The sequence below is a fragment of the Pyrus communis genome, chromosome 13 (genome assembly GCF_963583255.1).
Source record: "Pyrus communis chromosome 13, drPyrComm1.1, whole genome shotgun sequence".
Lineage (NCBI taxonomy): Eukaryota > Viridiplantae > Streptophyta > Magnoliopsida > Rosales > Rosaceae > Pyrus > Pyrus communis.
In genome coordinates, this window is record NC_084815.1 from 919642 (window position 1) to 939939 (window position 20298).

Consider the following 20298-nt stretch of genomic DNA (forward strand, 5'->3'; position numbering starts at 1 on the left):
TCAAACCAAGGACATTGGAGACAATTCCATCATCTGATCATCTTCTACATGTCCAGCACTTTCATCCAACAGCCACTTCTCAAGAAACGTCAATGGAGGATTGTTACAGTTAGTACTACTGCTTTCACATCGAAGAATTTGCTTACACTTCTGATCCTCGTCGCGCAGAAGATGGCGATCATGAATTATTTCTCCATTGTTTGGAACTTTAATACTAAGTTGTGACGCCTTGTTGTTAGAATAAGTAGATGAATCACAAGTAGACCTGTCCCACGAAGCAAAATTGTTCAAGTTCTCATACGACAGAATCGATTCAAACTCCTCGTTAGATGCTAGATTTCCTGTGCTAATACCGCTAGGTTTTCCTTGATCATCGCCACTTGCAGCATGGTGTTTGAGGCTGGAGGTCCTTGGAGTTGGGGAGGATCTCATCCAACCTTCTAGGAGCCGCGAAATGTTCTCAGTGCTTGAGGCGTATGTGGAGGAGGATTGGTTGTTCCTCAGAACAATTGAGGAGGCATGGCTTGTCATATTATCTAAGCTCCCATCACTCAAACTCATCCTTGATACATTTACGTTAAACGGATCATCTGACGTTGTGTGAGGATCAAGAGCTGATTGAAAGTTCTTCAGCTTCTTCTTCAAGTGAGTGTTCCAGTAGTTCTTTATGTCGTTATCGGTTCTCTGTGGCAGATAGGAAGCTATTGCTGCCCATCTGCTCGATCAAACCAGTATTAATTATTCATATAATTAAACTCACCAATTTAATACACACCTATAAGAATAAAAACACTCACGCATAACCTTTTCCGATAGCAGAATGCCTTTTCCGACAACATTTGATTCTCGCTAATAACAATTATGTTGTATTATTGACAATCGTCGACAGGAAAAAAAAGAAGTAATGAACGAAGAAGTTTGAAGATGAATTACTTGTTACCCAATAAAGCTTGCAAGTGAATGATCATCCCTTCTTCATGAGGTGTGAAGTTACCGCGCTTGATTCCCGGTCTGAGGTAATTAGTCCATCTGAGTCTGCAACTTTTGCTGCACCTCATCAACCCTTTTTGCACCCAAAAAGTCAAGAAAAAATTGAATAAATGTACAAAACATCAATTCACAAAGAAATTAAAAGGAAAAATCATAACACATAATATAATAGTAACTAAATTGCTTAAAACTTTTTTCTGACACAAGCTAAAATTGGGAAGGGAGAAATCGAACCCAAGACCTCGAGTGAAAAGATAAATGCTGAATTTTATGATAAAATTACCAGTGTTGGTGGGAACTGATCTCCAATTTCCAGGACCATGCTCTTGGATGTAAGAAACAAGGATGATGTCCTCCTCTGGAGTCCATGGACCTTTCTTGATTCCAACCTTCTCACAGCAAGGAGGCCTTACCATCTCTCTCTCTCTCTCTCTCTCTCTCTCTCTCTCTAGATCTCTGGCCTCTCCCAAGGACCTAAAATACAGACCTAAACATTTCAAATAGTACTCTTATGTTATGAGCTCATATATATATATATATGAATGTATGCATGCATGTATGTGTGTGTGTGTGTGTGTGTGTAAATGTATGAATGTATGCTTGCATGCATGTATATATATACGTGTGTGTATTGATCATCTACCTCGCTGAGTAATCTGCCCTTTGTTATTAAACAACTTTAATACAGTCGATCAGTAGAAACCAAAGTCAGAAGGGGAAGTCGATCAAGGATTCGGGTCCTCTCCGGATCCGTCCGCTCACCCGATCTGGCCGTCCGTAATAGATCGTGTGGCTAAAATGAACTCTCTCTTCAACTGTCTTCCCTCAAATATCCATAGCTTTTTGTATCAGTATACGCATGCATCGTGAACCTCGTAAATTCCCTACTTATGGTGAAAAAATGATTGGGTGATGACATGTATGAAAACACAAACTATTAAATGAGGTCCTTAAGAAGGATTTCTTACTACACCTAAAACGTAAACCCTAAACTATTTTCAATGTGAGAGTTACTACTTTTTCATTCCTTGTGTGTTAGTAAAGCATGTATACATGTCGGGAATGATAACATCGTCTAGCATGAGTAAGGTTCTAAAAGACGCTAGGCGTTAGTCGGGCGGCGAGTTGGAGCCCTGCTTAGCCGCCTAGGCGGACTAGACGGATTTAAGTAAATCTATTATATCTCGTGTAAATAAGTTTTTGTTTATACTTAAAATATGTATATTTCATCGTAAACTACAAAGTAAAATACCATATATATTATGAAGTATTGGAACATAATGAAAACATGATGAACAAACATATAATGTGTGTTCATTTAAGAATTCAACAAGCCTCTTACAATTTATTGAAAAAAAATAAAATGCAAAATGAAAGTTATCTATTTTCTCTCTAAGTGAGTCACAACCTAGACGAGCGTCTCAACAGGTTTGGGCGTCTTTTCTTAATTTTCAAACACCTAGGCGTTAATCAGGGCAGTGGCTAGCCGCCTAGCGCCTAGGCGGAGATTTTTTACAACAGTGAGCATGAGAGAGAATTTTCATTTTTTCTTTCACATGAGAGAGATTTTTCAGTGTAACCAAAACACGGGACAGTATGCCATTATACAATTCAAGGCTTTAAAGGCACTTAAATTTTTTTTCCTAATTATATAATGATATGTGACGTACTGCCTTGTATTCCGACCGTACTGAATAATCTCTCCTCACATGAATGATTGGAGATACATAGCAATGCGTTCATGGAATGGCTTAAATTTTGAGGACAATTTTTGTAGCGGAAGTGGAAGGGAGTGGCCCAGTGGTGCGTTAGTTCAAAGGATATATATATATATATATATATTTTTTTTTTTTTTACCTCCTCAAGTTTGAGGTCGATTTCAATTGTAAGTTTTCTAATTATATAATGATATGTAACGTAACATCTTGTATTCCGACCGTACCGAATAATCTCTCCTCACATAAATGATTGGAGATACATAGCAATGCGTTCATGGAACGGCTTAAATTTTGAGTACAATTTTTGTTGCGGAAGTGGAAGGGAGTGGCCCAGTGGTACGTTAGTTCAAAGGATATATATATATATATATATATATATATATATATATATATATATATATTTTTTTTTTTTTTTTATCTCCTTATGTTTGAGGTCAATTTCAATTCCTTACAATATCTTTAAAACATTTTACTTTCATACCTTAAGTATTATTTTATTTCAATTTCATACATCCTTTAAAAAATCTATTAAGTAAACTGATAAGTAATAACGTGGCAAATAAGGATTCCATTTGTGCTGACGTGGCTGCAATGCAGCTAAACACTCGTCTTCCCCACCCCTTCTCCCCACCCGAGCACACCCCGAACCCAAAATCCCCCTCACACTCACACTCCTCACCGCCGGCACCTTCCTCCTCACGCTCACACTCCTCACCACCCTCACCGAAACGCACAACATCACACGTCGACCCTCCTCCACTCTCCTCACTCTCTCTCTCTCTCTCTCGAACCCCAAACCCCAAAATCCCCAGATCCAAAACCCAAAATTCCCAAATCCAAAATCCCTAGTTCTCAACCTTCAACCACTACCTCATCCTCACCCACCTTGCCGTCGACATCATGACCGCACCACTATCACCGTCTGCGCCGTCAACAACTTGGAAATGTCGGCCCTTCTTTCCAAGCATCGCTGAAAAAGCACCGGTGGATTATTTTTTTACTTTTGTAGGTTTCATACAAATAATCTGGGTTTTTTGGGGTTTTTTTTTGGGGGGGTGGTGGGGTTAGGGGGGGGGTTGCGGAGAGGTCAGGTGTGGGATGGGGGATTTGGGTTGCAGGGAAGGGGTGGGTTTTTTGGATGGGAGGGGAGGTGAAGAGAGTGAAGGAGAGGGAGAAAGGATCGGGGAAGATGGTTTCAGGTTTTTTTTATTTTTTTTATTTTTATTTTTTAAATTAATTAATTTTTTTAAGAGTAAATTATTATAATATTTTAAATGTATAAAAAAATATTTTTTTGTCACGTGGCATAAATTTAACAGCCACATCCGCACAAATGTAGCATCCACATTAACTTCCAAATGACTAATGGATGGAAAATGTAACGAATCTATTATATTGAAATAAAATAGTACTTGAGTTATGAAAGTGAAATGTTTTAAAGATGTTATAAGGAATTGAAATCAACTTCAGACATGAGGGGGTAAAATGTAATATACCATATATATATAGAAAGAGATCCTCGTCGAATCTCTTCCACCAATACCACCAGATCAAGTGATTCAAGCCCTTGAAATTTGATCTGTTTAATTAAATTTCAAGAACCCTAATCACTTGATTGCCTTGATAAAAAAGATCCGGAGATGATCTCTTTCCTATATATACATACACACACACGGTAACAAATTTCAAGACAGTGATTATAGTTTTTCTTTTGTTCAAACTTGATCAATTCGCCTTTAACAAAAATTGAACTTAATACTCACTTATAAATGAATTAAAATTACACTAGACCATAATACTAAATGAATTATGACCTTATGCTTTTAAATTTTACGAATTTTTACACCCAAAAAAAAATAAAGAAGAGATGCTTCATTCCAGGTTGCCTTGGACTTGTCCTCCAGCCCTTTATTTTCGGTTATCAAAGAATAAATTAAGCAAAAACAACGAACATAATTAAACGAAGCATGTGAAGGAGAAAATGGGACCCTAATATTGGACTTGTGAAAGAAATAAACGCACACGTGAACGTGTAGAAGAAGTACAGAAAGAAAAATATATACACATTGTACCTGTCAATACAAACACATACTGGAATTTGAAGAAGCATATCAAACAGGCTGAAAAATATTCATGGCAAACGTTTATTTCCACAAATAAATACCACGAGAACAATCTGTCCTATTGATTAAAACGACGGCGTACAAATTCAATATAGAAGTTACACTACCAACTGAATGATTCCACAGACTATTCTGGCCTCCCCATATTCCTATGCAAAAGGATTTCCTCCGATGGACGCAACAGGTTCCTGTGTTGGAACATTCCTGCAAAAATAAGCAACTTCACATTAATCCATGACAGCAACAACGTCGAGCATCAATCTCTCATCCAACGCCAGCCAAGTTGAGTTTCTAAACTCCATCTAGCATCGTTGTACTGTAGTTTTGGATATTCAACTTATTTGGTAAGGCAATCTCTAACTCTAAGCAGTGACTAGAGAGAGAATACTGTGTCCATCAGATACATCATTCACAACCTGACACAATTACATCGGGTATTCATCCAATATATTTCAAAACATGGTGCTGTAAGTAAAACTCACTAACCCTGTTCGAACATGTTCCTTACAGCTGTCAGAACTGGTCATATGTAAATTCATGAATCAGAAATGATTTTCGTTTGCGCACTCCTTCTTGACTCAATTATAAACTTTGGTAGGGACACCCCAACGACGTCATCCATAGCCCATAAGGCACCTCTCACAAAAGCACAGGACCCCTTGTAGTTTGGTCCCACTCGACTCCACAATGACCCCGCACTAAGTTTCTCTCGTGTTAGAGGCCCACTTTCATCAACATCATCCGTCCTTCCTCCACCTAGTTATTACCCATTTTCCTTTAAGATGTCAACCTAGTTATTATCCGGTTTTGGTGATGGATTGCTGATCCTCTACCATATGAAGTTGGTAACCACACAAACCTATGAGAATAATATAATGTGTCTGCAATTTTAGACCTTTGTCTTAAAAGATAATGAAGAGGCTAAAAAATAATTAGTAGTAGATAAACTTACGGAATCTGAGAACCATGTGCATGCCCTGGCATATATGTCAAACCACCTACATCAAATCAAAATCGAATTGAATGAAAAATATAAGATTGTTGTGGCCGAATATTTCAATGGTCCTGCAATTTTCTCTGGCAACCAATTGATGCGTCCAACAGCCATTGGATTAAAAAATACGCAACCTGGTTGGCGATAGTTGTGGGAACAAAACAACAAAAGAGAAAGAGAAAGGAATGTAGCATTTTGCTGGCACTGAAAAGCTTACCTTCTGCTGCAGCTGGAATATACGGCATCCCAGACACTGGATTTTGCGGAAACCATGCCTGAGATGCATCGAAGAAAGAGGATTGCAAATGAGCATTTGGGAGAGAGGCTTGTAAGGAGTTCATGTCCAAAAACTGAAAGAGAACACAAGACAAAATTAGAACCGAGAAATCTAAGAATTGTATATGTGTATGCTAGTTGCTAGAAAACGCCATTCCAAATCCTTCTTTAATTTAATTGAAACATGATACCGTCTAAGAATGATATGGTAGACACTGATTCGTACCAACTCATTACAGTTTATCAATCACACCACTTCCATTGTGACTTTCCCATGAGATTTAAATTACATTATGGTGAGAATGAAAAATGCAACAAGTGTCTTATTCAGCAACACTTTTAAGCCATGAATTAGTCTAATAGAATGGTCTAATATTTAATTTTCAGACTGGACCTTAGAGGCATACATAGATTGCAGCATTTATTACACTAATAGAACTCATCTTTCACAGAACGTACAGTTCTGATATCAACTATTTGACTTTAGTTATTAATTCACAACTTTTACAGGAAGTACAGTTCATTTCCGCTATCAACCAAGCATCATGCTATGGTTATCCTCGACAGTTGACAGTTATGGTAAACAAATAATATCATAACTCCACCCATGCCCTTAATCAGCTTCCACATTCAAAATTCTCACACAAACACACAAAAACTCACATAAAGCTGATAGAAATAGGGAACAATGCACTATAATAGAAACACAATTTCACCAAAAGAACAAAGGAAAGAGGCAATCCCTGATACAATAACTAACAAAAACATACCATACTGTTCTGATCCAGATCTGTATCATAAGGAAGATCAAATGGGTTATTTGATTTGTGGTCAGTGGCATGTGACTTAATTTCTTCCTGTAATTTAGGGTGGAACATAAGAGATTAGTATACAACTAAGCATATTGAAAACCACAGGAAAGATGCTGAAGGAAATTGAAGAGTAAAAACCATTTGAGGAAGCACTTGTGGAGTATATGATTGCCCCAACACAGCATGTACGGGCAGACCAGGATCACAGGGTTCACCTTGGGAAACAGGTCCCCGAATCCCCTCTTTATTAGATCCCTGCAAGCAAATTCCATACAATCAGATGAAGAAAATAAATAATTTGAGAGAAATACAAGGTTGACGCAGAAACCTCAGAAATTCTGAATCCAAAATCACGGTCACCAGCTGACGAAAGCTTGTCTGTTACTCCTGGTTCACTGCCCTTCTTAGTGACCTCCAATGGATGATGGCCAATAGAATCTTCAAAAGCATTCCATGACTACTTAAAAACAACATATTTCACATCAAGGCATGCCACTATCTTAAGTAAACTTTATATTCATTATAATAAAGAAATTAAAAAAAAAAAAAAAAAAAAAAAAACAACTCAAGTGGGGTGTGAAGTACATAAAAAGCCATGATCTATTAAAAACCATTATCCTGAAGATCCAAATAAGTAATTGGTGCAGGTGTAGTTTGATCATAATGATGCTTACCTGGGTGCCTCTAGTATTGGGATCTGTGACATTGTGCAAACTATCGTTCCATGGACTAGAAACATCTGAAAAAGGTCCACGACTACTAGAGTACTGAAAGGATGGCCATTGCATGCCTGTGTTTGATGACGAGAATGCATCAAAATTTCCAACAGAACCTCCGCCATTGGAAGCTACATGAAAGGATGGCCATTGCATGCCTGTGTTCGATGACGAGAATGCATCAAAATTTCCAACAGAACCTCCACCATTGGAAGCTACATTGTCAAGGATAATATTTTTGGTGGTTGGAATAGAAGCTGAGGGTTGAGGTGCATCAAACGTTGCCCATCCTTCACTTTTAGGGGCAGCCTCGGCTACTTGTTTATCCAAGGTTGGAGTTGACTGCTGCTGAGGAAAATCAGCAAATAACTCCAAGGAAGGTTGGAAAACTTGAGGCTGGTCTATATTCATACATGAATTGGAAGACGATATAGATGGTTGAAACAAATCTATGGATGGAGACAAAGATGCTGCTGGTAACTGGAACAAATCAATGGAACAAGCTGCAGACGAGACTTCTGGTTTAACCGAGGCCTTGAAAAGGTCCAAATTATCACTAGTTCCAAACTGAGATGATCCTGTAAAAGAAGTTGATTTATCCGGGAAGATTACAGTAGCTTGTTCAGGTTCAACAGCATTTGTTAAACCGGCTGAATTAAATGACTTGAGCGACATGGAATAGCTATCCAACGAGACAAAATTTCCTGAGGATGTAGTTCTCTGAACAAGCAACAAATGTCAGGTGATGGAAAAACTAAGGGCAGCATAAGATGATTATCAAATAGAAATGATGCTAGCCAGATAGGATAGCGCACATATATATATATATATATATATATATATATACAGATAAAAGCAGAGAATTAAGGTACACACACCAATTAACATAGCACTAATGAAATGAGGAAATAAATCCACTTAGTATGAGCTCAACTTACCAACACCAACACTTAACTAATTGAGCGATCAAAAAATGCCTATCTGAAGAAAACATGACCCAAATCATTGACTACATGTATCCGATCTTAAATTTTCCCCTTTTAAGCCCCAAAGACAGTTAAATTTATTTTAGCTGGATATAGATCAATGCTACAGAAATATATATATCCGCCCTACAAGAATATTAAAAGGTATACAGCTGTAATTTTAAAGGGAACCTTGGATACAGCTAATCATTTTGAATGCTAAAAGCAATTCTACAAGAAAAAGACCTGTGGACAGGATATCCCTGCTGCATCTCTCTTGACATTTGCCTCTGGAAATGTATCCTTTGATTGGTGTCTTACTTCATTTAGATTATCCCATGAAGGCACGAAAGTGGGGCTGCTGGATCCAGTGTCCTTCTGAAAATTAGGAGACTGTACTCCAGATCTAGACAAATCACCTCCACTTGACACAGAGAAATCTGAAGCTCTTGAACCAGAGCCCTCATTCGCAAACCTGTCTTCGTACATTTGCTCACTTAAACGGCCAGCACTGTAGACAAAACTCGACATCTTTCCTTCATATCGACCTCGGTCAGAACCAGGCTTCCTAGTAAGTGCAGCAGCTTGTTTTCCATACCGTCGATCTTCATACTGATAGTCATAAGGTGGGCTTTGAGAATAGGAATGATAAGAACTAGCACGTCTTGTCTCATCTTCACGGATTCTATAGGTCTACAAGGAATAGCATAGATTAGGCCCATAACCGTTGCAGAAAAAAATAAGTCAAAGTGTAACATAAGGAGATTATTGGTGTACACAGTTACAGCCTATTCATTCTGTTCTTTTGATGGTGTGCATGATGTCTCTGAATCTTAAAAGAGAAAAAACAATTAGTTGTTTTGTAATTTCTTCAATAGAATCAAATACGAACTGGAGCAGGCCGCTGTTATGCCCCACAAAACAAATGAACTGGACAGTTATGAAAACTCTTTTCAATTACAGTCAATTTTACCGCATTATTACAAATAAATATTTCCTTAAGTGAAATCTTATGTATCATAACAATATAATATACATCAATTGTGAGAGAACCCACATTAAGAAAGTAAAGCCTTGCACAGTAGTATATAGTAAATACTATCATTGGCACTCCTTTTGCCTTTTCACTCTCTCAATTATGTACCTCAATTTAGCATGGGTACACAATTTTATGTTAACAAAAATCTATTACTTTTTTCAGAAATATCAATGTTACCACTGATATTTTTGCAAATCCAAACTACCAATATATCTGCCCATATCAATATTTTAATCCATACTATTACCTGCATATCTCTTGGAGGCTTTTCAGAGGTCCTTCCTCCAGCATATTTCTTATCTACATATACACTTCTTATGAACTCACGGATTTTATCAGCCTTACTGCAAGAAGAAAAACATGACATAAGTGTACACCCCAAAATGAGCATGCTGAACATTGTAGCAATTCTATTACCTGCTATCTGGCAATCGTTGCCTTTGAAGGTCCCAATCCTTCAAATAAATTTCCCTTGCACGCTGGTAAGAGTGAATGACCCATTAGAATAAAAACAAGCAAACATTTTCTTCCAAAGAAAATGAGAATTCAGCATGTACCTGGTTACCACCATTTTGAAGTGCTTCAACTTCTTGTGAAGTAAACTTGGACATGGATACTGACTTCACACGATGAGTAAATTCCCGACTATATCACAAAATAATATGTATGATTCTATTAGGGGAAAGAAAGGAAAGGTGGATAGAGCATATGTACAACATACCAAACAGGAAAAGACTGCACGTTAAAATATGTGAAGAGCCACGGTTTTTACTTGAAGGAAACTACATTTATGTTGTGTTTGGATGATGAGTTTAGACTACATAAATAAGAGATGTGCTACAAAACATATAGATGGATTTCAAATGACTAGATGCAATACACTGAGAGGGATTTATAAATGACTACTTTGAAGGAGTAATTTGAAAATCCTTTGTTTAGTGGCTTTTTAATGCTCATGTATTGCATTTTCAATCCCTTTATCTAAATGTTTTGTAGTGCATTTCTAACTAATTTAGCCTAAATCCTGCATCCGAACAGAACGTTAGATGTCAATGTGCTCAAGGTTCGGAGAATCGTTTTACCATGAATGGTACTGAAAGTTGGAAAAAGGGTAAAGATAAGTGCCAAACTCCAAGAATTAATTATCCGAGCACAGAAATATATTTCCATTTCAAAAGCTCGATCTAAAGAGCAATTATTCAGAATCAAAAGTATGACAATTTAACAATCAAGATTTCATAATGAAGCACACAGCTTGCCTGTGCACATTAAAAGTATTGATACATATGAAAAGGAAAATTAACTAAGAGAACAAAAGGCATGCGCGATACCATCCTAATGCAAGAATCAACCCTTATCTATTGTCATCTCGTGCTTACCCCCTAATCATTTTAAAAAAGAGTACCACCTTAGGTAATTTATAGTTGATCTATCTTTCAAAGGACTTTCAATACATTCATCTTCAAAAGAAGCTTACAACCGAAAGAGTGAAATGAAGAGGAAATCTTCACTTCATCCAAAGCTGAAAGCCTGAAATACACTGATAAAATGAAAAACTAAAAATTTGAAAAATCCCTACTCAGTTATGATATTGGATGGTTTAGAACCTATAACACATTCTACGCAACTAACCAAAAGAATTCAACCTAAGAAACCTAGTTTACTCTTAAATACTAAAAAGGCTATTTGAAGTTCACGACGTTTTGGCTAGGTAAGAGCTTAAAAAAAAAAATTAACTGAATTTGATGTGGGTAGTGGTACGTTTCACACCAATCCATTCAAAGCCTGACTTGCACCTAAGTACAAAATCCTTGGAACTTGTTTAGTTGGTCCAGCAACCTTATTAGAGAGCATTTAGACGGCACAACAGCACTTGGTGAATGGCCCAAGAGGGATCTCAACAATCCAGCACATTCCCAAGCCCAAAGTATTTATTATGGAGGCAGACGGACAGCTTCTGCACTTGCATGAGTATCATGCATCTCCTATAGTTAAGGTAACCCTAAAAAAAGAAATTGGCCCACTTCAGAAACAATCAATTGTATTTTTGTTGCGAGTATGGACCTCAGTCATTCTGTTAATTTCAATACATTCCAAAGAGAACAGTCTTGTGTATGTTCATCAATAAAAGAGGGGGGAGAGATAGTTGTTTAAATGACATCAATCGGGTTTATTTTGTGGATGTTATACAAGGAATGCAACTTGATGCCAAAAAGTTTCTAAAGTGATCTTGATAATAACAGTACATACGGACAAGTATTAAGTTGGTATTAGGGATGTCTGTCTTATTTAACACTTTAAATCATGTCCCCACAGTTGAATTTTTTTTTACTTGTAGAATAAGCTAAACTTCCAAGAGTCATAGTTAAGTAGGCTAAAACTTTCTTGTTTTTTCCTCAAAACCTCTCCCATATGCAACATTGTGAAACTTGCTCTATAATTGCAGAGGCTGATAACAAAGTTTATAGATCAGCGTCAAACAACAAGCATGGTAACCAAAACATGTTAAAAACATTGAACGGTTGACCAGATCATTCGTGATTTATAAACACCGAAAATCCTATCTTGCAATAATTTCCCTTACAATATCCATGTATGGGTCTAAAAATTGAAACTTTTGTAGTCAACTAAACTTGTACACATTTAGAATCATATAAACATTCCATATTTTATCTTAATCTTCGATATCCATTTTAGTGGCATTGTTGCACAGATGGCAGCAAGCAGAGTTCTTCGACATCCTCAAATTTCTAACTAATAATTATAGCATAGTAAAGAAGTTGCAAACTTTAGATACAATTGACCAAACAGAAAACCCTCAGTCAAAAATAGCAGATTAGGAAGGTTTTCGGTTTTCCATTTCCACCAAAAAAAAAAAAAAAAACTAACTCCAGCGTGCATCTCAATACGCAAATTTAGCAGGACGAATACATTCGATACGAGGCAAAGATTATGCACTAAAAACAAGAAATTGGATCAAACGATTTTGAAGAAACTCACTGTATGCCACTGCAAGTCATGCAAACGAAAGTCCAAAAATTTGTGCAGACGTATTGAGGACCCTGCATGTACAAACCAAATTACATTAAATAAAATCCTCCAGCTGCGAAAAACAAAATAAATACCCGAAAAAATTCGAGAAAACTAGAGAGAGGGAAGAGTACCAGGCCATTACAGTTGATGCATCGCCGATTAGGAGGGAGCTTCATGAGGCCCCGAATGATCTTCTCGTTTCGCTCTTCCTCTTTTCTGCTTCCCATTTCTGAAACAAAATCAAAACCCTATAACCAGAAGAAGCAGAAGAAAACAAAGAACGGAATCGGAGGGTGGATTTGAACTGCGCTCCTCCCTCCTCTCTCTCTTTCCTCTCTCTCTCTCCTCCCTCTCTTTCTCTCTCTAGAAGGAACAAGGAAGGAAGGAATGAGAAGGCTTTAGGGTTGGTTCGGTTGGGGTTTTTTGAATTTGGGAGAGAGGGGAAAGGAACTCTGGAATCTGAATCTGCTGCTTTCGAGGACCGGACAGCAAGCGCTCGCTGCCTTTCCCTTATAAATTTTAATTTTTTTTTTATTTTTATTGGCATTTGTAAAAGATTAATAATTAATTAATAAATAAATATCTAAGTAAATAAACGATCAAGGTTCAAACAAACGCACCCAGCTCATAAAGGTGCATTCAATTAAAAAAACTTCAAACAATTTCGTTCTTATTTTCGCACACTTATTTTCTCTTTCTACTCGCTGTATGCACGTTTGTAATAATAATTTTAAGAAAAATAATTGATCTACCTAGTAATAGTGATAAGTTTTTCATCATGGCTGTATTTTCATATAACACTACTCTAGTAGTGTTAGTAGCCAATCAAATATACACGTGTTGAATGTTAATACGATTTCGTCAGTGAAGATCGAATGGTGAATAAGACGATTTTGAAGGACTGAGTTAAAAACTTTCTTTAACATGAGCAACCTTAATCTCCGGTTATACTTGAGAAATCAAATTCATGATAGTAAATATCTTCTACAACTTTCATTGCTTTTTTTTTTTTCACATGTGGCCTATTTTGTTTCAAATTTGATGGTGGCCTAGCTGACTTTTGAAAAGTTACCCTAACGGTCGAATGTCAATTCATGATTTATTCTTACTTCTACCCTTTTTCTGTTTGGCCAAATTCCTACTTCTACCTTTGTTGTTCAATACATTTCTATACAAATAAGTTATAATCCAAATAAGTAAAAACATTTATCTCCGCATCTATGGTAAGTATTTACGTCACTATTTGGTAAATAAAAGAATAATTGGTAAAATATGCAACGTGTATTGTGCTTGAAATTTACATAGGTGTATTATTCAGCAACTTTATTTTAAAAATATTTTTTAAAATTTGGCCATTTTTTTCCTAAACTTAAGTATAAATTTTGTCAAAAAAATATTACATAGGTGTATTATTTAGAAACTTTGTCAAAAATATATTTATACAATTTTTTTTTATTAATTGTAAGCATAAAAAACGTAAACTTTATGCATATTATGAAAATGAAAAAGAATTTTAATGAAACACTTCTGAATGGGCGTTAAACATGAAAAATATGTTTGCACATGTACGAGTTTAAAAAAATAAAGTAGGTTTAAAATATGTACTTACCTATATTAAGATGTGAATTTACTAATTATCAATTAAAAAAACTAAGAAAAAAAATAAAGTAAAAGGAGAGAAAATAGAGAAATGTTTCTCAAAGAAAAAAAGAATAAAAAATACAAAGCGTACGATCAGCCAACTAAAAACCCCACCGGATGGTTGGAAATCGATCTCGAACTTGTTCATTATCCTTCACCCACACTCAATATCGCCACCCCTTATCCCTCGCCCCCTCTCGCAACCTCTCCAATGGCCAACGTCTTCCGAACTTCACCTTTCTCGGCGCCAATTGCACCGCCGCCCTCCGCCGCCTCGCCCAATTCTAGAAAACGTTCGTCCGTTTCGTTTCGGCTAAATCAAACCAGCGGCAACAGCACGCCTTATCTCACTGTAAGCTCCCTCCGGTTTTCTCACTTGCCGTCCCTCCGGTTCGTCAAGTTCGCACCTTTGGCTTCACAAGGTGAGACCGAGACGGCTGAGACGGTGGAGAAGGAAGTTCAGAAGGGCGAAGAAATCGAGGTATTGTTTACTTATTTTTTTAGCAAACTAGAAAGCAAACTAGCATGAGATTATATTTTATTTATTTATTTATGGACCAATTGGAGAATGTTTAGGGAAGTGATTTCTGCGCACCGTTTTACTTCCTTGCATATCCTGTTTGTTTCTGACCTTTGGATTGAATAAATCAAAGGAGAGTGAAGGGAAGAAGAAAGACGGTGTGCGGAAATCATTTCTCATGTTTTGTGAACAAGTGATGAAAGTAGAAGGCTTAGCTTATTTCATAATGTACTGAACAAATTACACTAGGATTTCTGATGTTTGCAACGGAAGGGAATCGAACCCTTGACCTTATTAATCCTAACCCATTTCCCTTACCTCTCCACTTGATTTACTCCAAAAGTGGAGGCTGGGATCCCTTTTCTGTTCACCTTGGTGTAGTTGTGTAAGAGTTCGGGAAGAGTGTTATCATGTCTTCTTGTCATGTACTTTTAGCTGGAAAGTATGGTGCTTTTTGGTATTGGTTGTTGCGGCACCTAAGAGCACTTGGAGCTAACAGAAGACTTGACTCAAAATCAAGCTCAGTGGCTTTCTAGGATTCATATAGGTGTCCCCACTTAGTGGGATAAGGCTTTGTTGTTGTTGTTGTTGTTGTAAAAAAGGGATTGTGTGACAACAAAGACATAGCGCAAGGCATTACATGTGTAACAAGGCTATTTTGGACCCAGATTTTGTCTGACAAGAAACATATAGAAATATATAGAACCAAGATTCTAAAAGACGCTAGGCGCTAGTTTGATGGCGAACTAGGGCCTAGGTAGACTAGGCTGATTTAAGTAAACATATTATATATCATATGAATAAGTGTGTTTATTTGACAAAAAAAAAAGTGTGTTTATACTTGAAAATACATAATTGTGCTGGTATACGTAGTTGAAAAATAAAATGACATATAGGTTAGAAAGTATTAGGACATATTGAAAACATGAGGAACCAGAATATATTGAGTGTTCATCCAAGTATTCAACAAGTCTCTTACCATTTATTGAAAAAAATAAAATGCAAAATAAAAGTTATCTATTTTTTGTCCAAGTGAGAGTCACGACCTAAATAGGTGCCTAGGTGGGTCTAGGTGCCTAGACGGGCGGCTAAGCAGGTCTAGGCGCCCTTTCTTAATTTTCAAATGTCTTGGGATTAATTGGAGCAGTGGCCAGCCGCCTGGTGCCTAGGTGGCCCTAGGCGGGGATTTTTATAACAATGTATAGAACTAGTTGGAAAAGTATCACTTTTTTGGTCTAATGGAAAAAGTATTAGTTATCCTTCAAGCACAAAGTCAATCCCAGAACCGTTAATACTCAAATTTTCAGGGCCTGTCACTCTAAGTTCGGTTTCCATCTCCTACATTCTACTTCTTTAAAACTCATTCAGTTCAGTTTGATGATTCACTGTGTATCCTTCAGTTGTTTGTGCTTGTTTATTAGAAAAAGATTGAGCATTGGCTGATGCTTTTCCTTACTTCAATCCGCAGTTCACATGGATTCTCTTTTAAGTGATGGTTTTCATGTTTTAAATCAGTTTGTAAGATTGCACAGTCATCTTGGACTCTTAGGGCTCGTTTGGTTGAAAGGATTGGATTGGAAGGGATAATTTCTCTAAATTCAAGGCATATTGAAGGTAGATTAGAATGATTTTGATTGTGAGGAAATTAGAGAGGATTAGATATGAAGAAAACTTCTCCCATCTCATCCTCCCTTTTTGGGGAGGATTGGAATGGATAACTTTTCTTCATGAGTAATCCTTCTCCTACCTTTAAGTTGGTCACAATTTTTCATTTCTTCTTTCAACATACCTTCAAAATAGTGCCTTATCTATTCCAATCCAATCATGTGTACAAACAAGGCCTTATACTCGTGAGCTTTGAAGACTAAAAGGATTTTTTTTTTTCTCACTATTAATTGTTTCATGTATTCTCGGGCATATAGCATGACATCCACATGATACTAGGATGATGATGAGGGCTGTGATTCTCTATGCATAGTGAGTCGTGTTACCAAGAATATTCTATATATGTATATGTATTTGTATATTTGTATATCTCTTAAAAACGAAGCTTTCATCCTGAGGTTTCTGGCAGATTACTTACTTTTGGCACAGTGTAAAAGATGAAAGATTATATGTGCATCACGTACTACAATTCTTGTATAATTATGAAGTCTCTATTTTCCACACTTCTCAAGGCATTTAGTTTTCTATATTTGCTTACAGTTCCCTACTGTTCTTTCTTTTTCTAATAGTTTTATGGAACAGGACTCTTTAGATGGTGCAATTCCTGTGGAAGATAGTACAAGTGATGGTGAAGAAAGTGGTACGACTGATGATGGTGAAGGTGATACTGAGGAAAAATCTGTTTCCACCATCACAGCGTCACTCCAACTATACAAAGAAGCTTTAGCCAGTAATGATGAATCAAAAGTCACTGAAATAGGTTCTTTCCTAAAATCTTTTGAAGATGAAAAAATAGGACTTGAAATGAAAGTGGCTTCTTTGTCTGAAGAACTGTCAGCAGAAAAGGTTCGGATTCTCAGAATAAGTGCAGATTTTGACAATTTCCGGAAAAGGACAGAAAGGGAACGCCTTTCTCTCGTAACAAATGCTCAAGGGGAAGTTGTGGAGAGTTTGTTGCCTGTAGTGGATAATTTTGAGAGGGCAAAAAGCCAGGTTAAGGTGGAGGTAGAGGGAGAGGAGAAGATCAACAATAGCTACCAGAGCATTTATAAACAGTTTGGAGAGATTTTAAACTCTCTTGGTGTTGTCCCTGTTGAGTTGGTTGGAAAACCCTTTGATCCATTGGTAAGTCGTTCAAACTTCATGGTTATGCATAGGTGAAAGATTTATTAGCATAGGAAAACATTCAGCGTTGGACATTTTCCTTTATTTTCTCAGTCTATATTCTATAATAAAGAATCCACTTTAGTTATAAGTAGTTGTTGAAGAGAAAGACAATAGAATTGCATACTCATAACCATAAATTCACATTTAATCCTTTTACTGGACGCAACAATTACAGTAAGGCATATGATTTCCTGACGAACACTATGTCTTGGTGATCAATAAGTTCATGTGTGGAATTGTGCTGTTTTGTTGGTTGACAAAATGACTTGTGTCTTATGGTTGGCTTTATGCAGGCAAGAAACCAAGTTGGCTCGAAATTCAATCAGTTACTTGATGATTATTATCAAGTAGTTAGTCGATTTTGTTCAGGTTTGATGAAGACCTGGATACGGTTTTAAGTCATGATTGAATCGGGCCAATTTGGTGAGTTCACGAGAGTGAAAACTACATATGGCCTATTTTGCATTAGTAGATTGAACACGTGACATCAAAGTTACTGAATCGTTAAATGTTGTGATCGTTTGATGTCACACTCAGTATGCAGTCTTTAAATGTATTAAGGCAAAAAGAATTTATGCAATTTCTAACCTTGAAACTTGCAATTTTCTTGAACAGTTGCATGAAGCAATCATGCGTGAGGACTCTTCAGAATACGAAGAAGGTATTATAATTGATGAATTTCGCAAGGGGTTTAAGCTCGGTGACAGGCTTTTGCGGCCGTCCATGGTAAAGGTATCGGCTGGTCCAGGGCCTGCCAAGGTAGAGCAGGAAGTACCTCCATCTGAGGAACAGGATGCAAGTGAAACCACCGAGAAGGGAACCGAGTCAGCTTAAAGACCATATATTGAGTCTAGTTCAGTTTTGCAACAGAAATAGTAACTTCAGTTGTACTTCAATCAGTAGGGTAGTAATTTTTGGTGGGTGTGGCTGTTTCTGGTGGCATATTACTGCCAATTTTCTTTTCTACTGAGAGAACTATACTGCTTTTGAGCGAACCATCGGATAAAGCGAGCGCACGGTAACTTCTGTGTAGTGATTTGGATGTCCTTGAATGTTTAGTGCCTACCACATTATCAAATCATCAGTTGGAGTATCTGTTTCTTTTTCGTGATCAGTTACATTATGTACCACTTAAAGTTCATGCAGTCTTGAAATGTATTAACTTCACAGACTTCAACATGTTTCAAACAGCTCGTGGATGTAAAAGTCAGCTAAAATTCGGACGAACTTTGCCACGGCAAAGTTTCTCGGCAATGGAGTACATCTAGGGTTACAAACTTTCCGGTAAGAATTTATGTTTGTTTTGGGTTTTCCTAGTGGTCTACGGTAGGGTTTAGGGTTTAGGGTTTAGTTATCTTTCTTTTGTTATGGTTGTTTTGCAATGAATGTTGGGTAATATTCTGCTTGGAATTGCTCCTAGAATAGCTAAAAACGCTAACCGAGTTCTGAGGAAACATTTGCTAGGTGCTTTTCCATAAAGCACATCCAAGTACTTTTTCACGAAACACTTGGACTTTTAATTATACATTTCTAACATGTTTCTTGTAGCAAAAACATTTTCTATCATGTTTTTTGAAACGCTTGGTAGCAGAAACATGAAAAATGTTAAAGAGTTTATCAACGCTCTTCTTCCAATCCTAACTCTGTTTTTGTATCACATGTTTTATTTTGTCCTTTTAATTTATTTAATTCAAAGTTCACAAGTAAACATAAGTGTGAAAATCGCATCTCATCATGATTTGTTAAGTGCATTAAGAGCATTTCCTTTGTTTGGTAAAAAAAGAGTCTTGAAAAGTCTGCAACATGATGAACTTTTGCCAACGGTAGGGCATGTTGAATTGTGTTCGGCTAAACTACGAGTCAAGGTAAGCTATTTTTAGATTTGTCCTGAATTCTAGTAAACAACGGGTCAAAATGATTTGACAAAAATTGAGAGTGTTTTTATTTTATTTTATTCTTATTTAACGGAGATATTTTATGGAAATACTAAAATGATTAACAGTGGACAAACTCAATGACCAGTTCTATCGATTTTAAATATCAGTGACTAAAGTGAAGAGATATGTCAATTTTAGGAATCCTTTTGGCTAAAAAAAACATAAATTAAATGTGAAATTCTCAAGTCCCTATGATTGAGCTAAATGACTAAAACCTGACCCTTCCATTGTGGCCAGGTAGGACCTAGACGGTTTTTTACTAGATTTTCAAGATAGAATTTCTTCTATGACAATGTTCATCACCAATTTAAGAACATAATATGTTGAAGAATGTAAAGTTTCACATTATTTTTAATTAAATACAGTTTACGTTAATTGGTTTTGCTGCTAAGTGTATCGAACCTTTTGTAAACATAACGCATACTAAATTGCACTAATGATTAAGTTGGAAACAATCATTGAAGGTTTTTTTTTTTTTTGTCGAAAATAAAACTTCATTAATGAAAGGGGAAATACAATTTGCTAAATAGGCCTATGCCTAAACAAAACACAGAACTCTATACAAATCCAAGACAAAAGGATGTCTAAACAAAGCAATACATAAAATAGAAGACAAGCTACAATCCAAGACACAAAAGGATGTCTACACAAATTTAGGCTCACAAGCAACAAAAGAAAAACAATAATAAAGCCCTAATCTCC

At 36.7% G+C, this 20298-nt stretch overlaps 3 protein-coding genes across 5 annotated transcripts; 1 reads left to right on the forward strand and 2 right to left on the reverse strand.

Moving 5' to 3' along the window:
- LOC137711886 (transcription factor MYB60-like) lies at positions 1–1427 on the reverse strand. Its single transcript, XM_068451042.1, has 3 exons — positions 1274–1427; positions 934–1063; positions 1–715 (listed from the first exon to the last, which is right to left on the reverse strand). Exons 1-3 carry the CDS (start codon positions 1404–1406, stop codon positions 1–3), a joined length of 978 nt encoding a protein of 325 aa, XP_068307143.1. The 5' UTR covers positions 1407–1427.
- A 3323-nt stretch (positions 1428–4750) lies between these two features.
- Positions 4751–13160, reverse strand: LOC137713232 (probable ADP-ribosylation factor GTPase-activating protein AGD14). 2 transcript variants are annotated; one of them, XM_068452514.1, is made up of 14 exons: positions 12798–13160; positions 12634–12695; positions 10191–10278; positions 10051–10112; positions 9881–9977; positions 8841–9287; positions 7830–8349; positions 7588–7745; positions 7242–7370; positions 7052–7168; positions 6872–6958; positions 6043–6175; positions 5784–5829; positions 4751–5035 (listed from the first exon to the last, which is right to left on the reverse strand). In XM_068452514.1, exons 1-14 carry the CDS (start codon positions 12891–12893, stop codon positions 4981–4983), a joined length of 2097 nt encoding a protein of 698 aa, XP_068308615.1. In that variant the 5' UTR covers positions 12894–13160; the 3' UTR covers positions 4751–4980. The 2 variants fall into 2 exon arrangements, with proteins under 2 accessions (XP_068308615.1, XP_068308614.1); XM_068452513.1 differs by having other exon boundaries at positions 7588–8349.
- A 1253-nt stretch (positions 13161–14413) lies between these two features.
- Positions 14414–18821, forward strand: LOC137713449 (uncharacterized). 2 transcript variants are annotated; one of them, XM_068452744.1, is made up of 4 exons: positions 14414–14788; positions 17075–17617; positions 17953–18082; positions 18275–18391. In XM_068452744.1, the coding sequence occupies exons 1-3, from the start codon at positions 14519–14521 to the stop codon at positions 18055–18057; spliced, it is 918 nt and encodes a 305-aa protein (XP_068308845.1). In that variant the 5' UTR covers positions 14414–14518; the 3' UTR covers positions 18058–18082; positions 18275–18391. The 2 variants fall into 2 exon arrangements, with proteins under 2 accessions (XP_068308845.1, XP_068308843.1); XM_068452742.1 differs by lacking the exon at positions 17953–18082 and having other exon boundaries at positions 14420–14788; positions 18275–18821.
- Positions 18822–20298: the final 1477 nt, after the last annotated feature.

Excerpts from the sequence above, each read along its gene's own strand:
- LOC137713232 (XM_068452513.1), bottom strand. The coding sequence starts at position 12,893 with ATGGGAAGCAGAAAAGAGGAAGAGCGAAACGAGAAGATCATTCGGGGC. Across the intron at positions 6,176-6,871 it reads ATCTGGATCAGAACAGTATG|TTTTTGGACATGAACTCCTT; the intron begins GTATGTTTTTGT and ends GTTCTCTTTCAG. Across the intron at positions 5,036-5,783 it reads GCACATGGTTCTCAGATTCC|GAATGTTCCAACACAGGAAC; the intron begins GTAAGTTTATCT and ends TTATTTTTGCAG.
- LOC137711886 (XM_068451042.1), bottom strand. The coding sequence starts at position 1,406 with ATGGTAAGGCCTCCTTGCTGTGAGAAGGTTGGAATCAAGAAAGGTCCA. Across the intron at positions 1,064-1,273 it reads ATCAGTTCCCACCAACACTG|GGTTGATGAGGTGCAGCAAA; the intron begins GTAATTTTATCA and ends GGGTGCAAAAAG. Across the intron at positions 716-933 it reads CAAGCTTTATTGGGTAACAA|ATGGGCAGCAATAGCTTCCT; the intron begins GTAATTCATCTT and ends TTGATCGAGCAG.
- LOC137713449 (XM_068452742.1), top strand. The coding sequence starts at position 14,519 with ATGGCCAACGTCTTCCGAACTTCACCTTTCTCGGCGCCAATTGCACCG. Across the intron at positions 14,789-17,074 it reads AGAAGGGCGAAGAAATCGAG|GACTCTTTAGATGGTGCAAT; the intron begins GTATTGTTTACT and ends TTTATGGAACAG. Across the intron at positions 17,618-18,274 it reads GAAAACCCTTTGATCCATTG|TTGCATGAAGCAATCATGCG; the intron begins GTAAGTCGTTCA and ends TTTCTTGAACAG.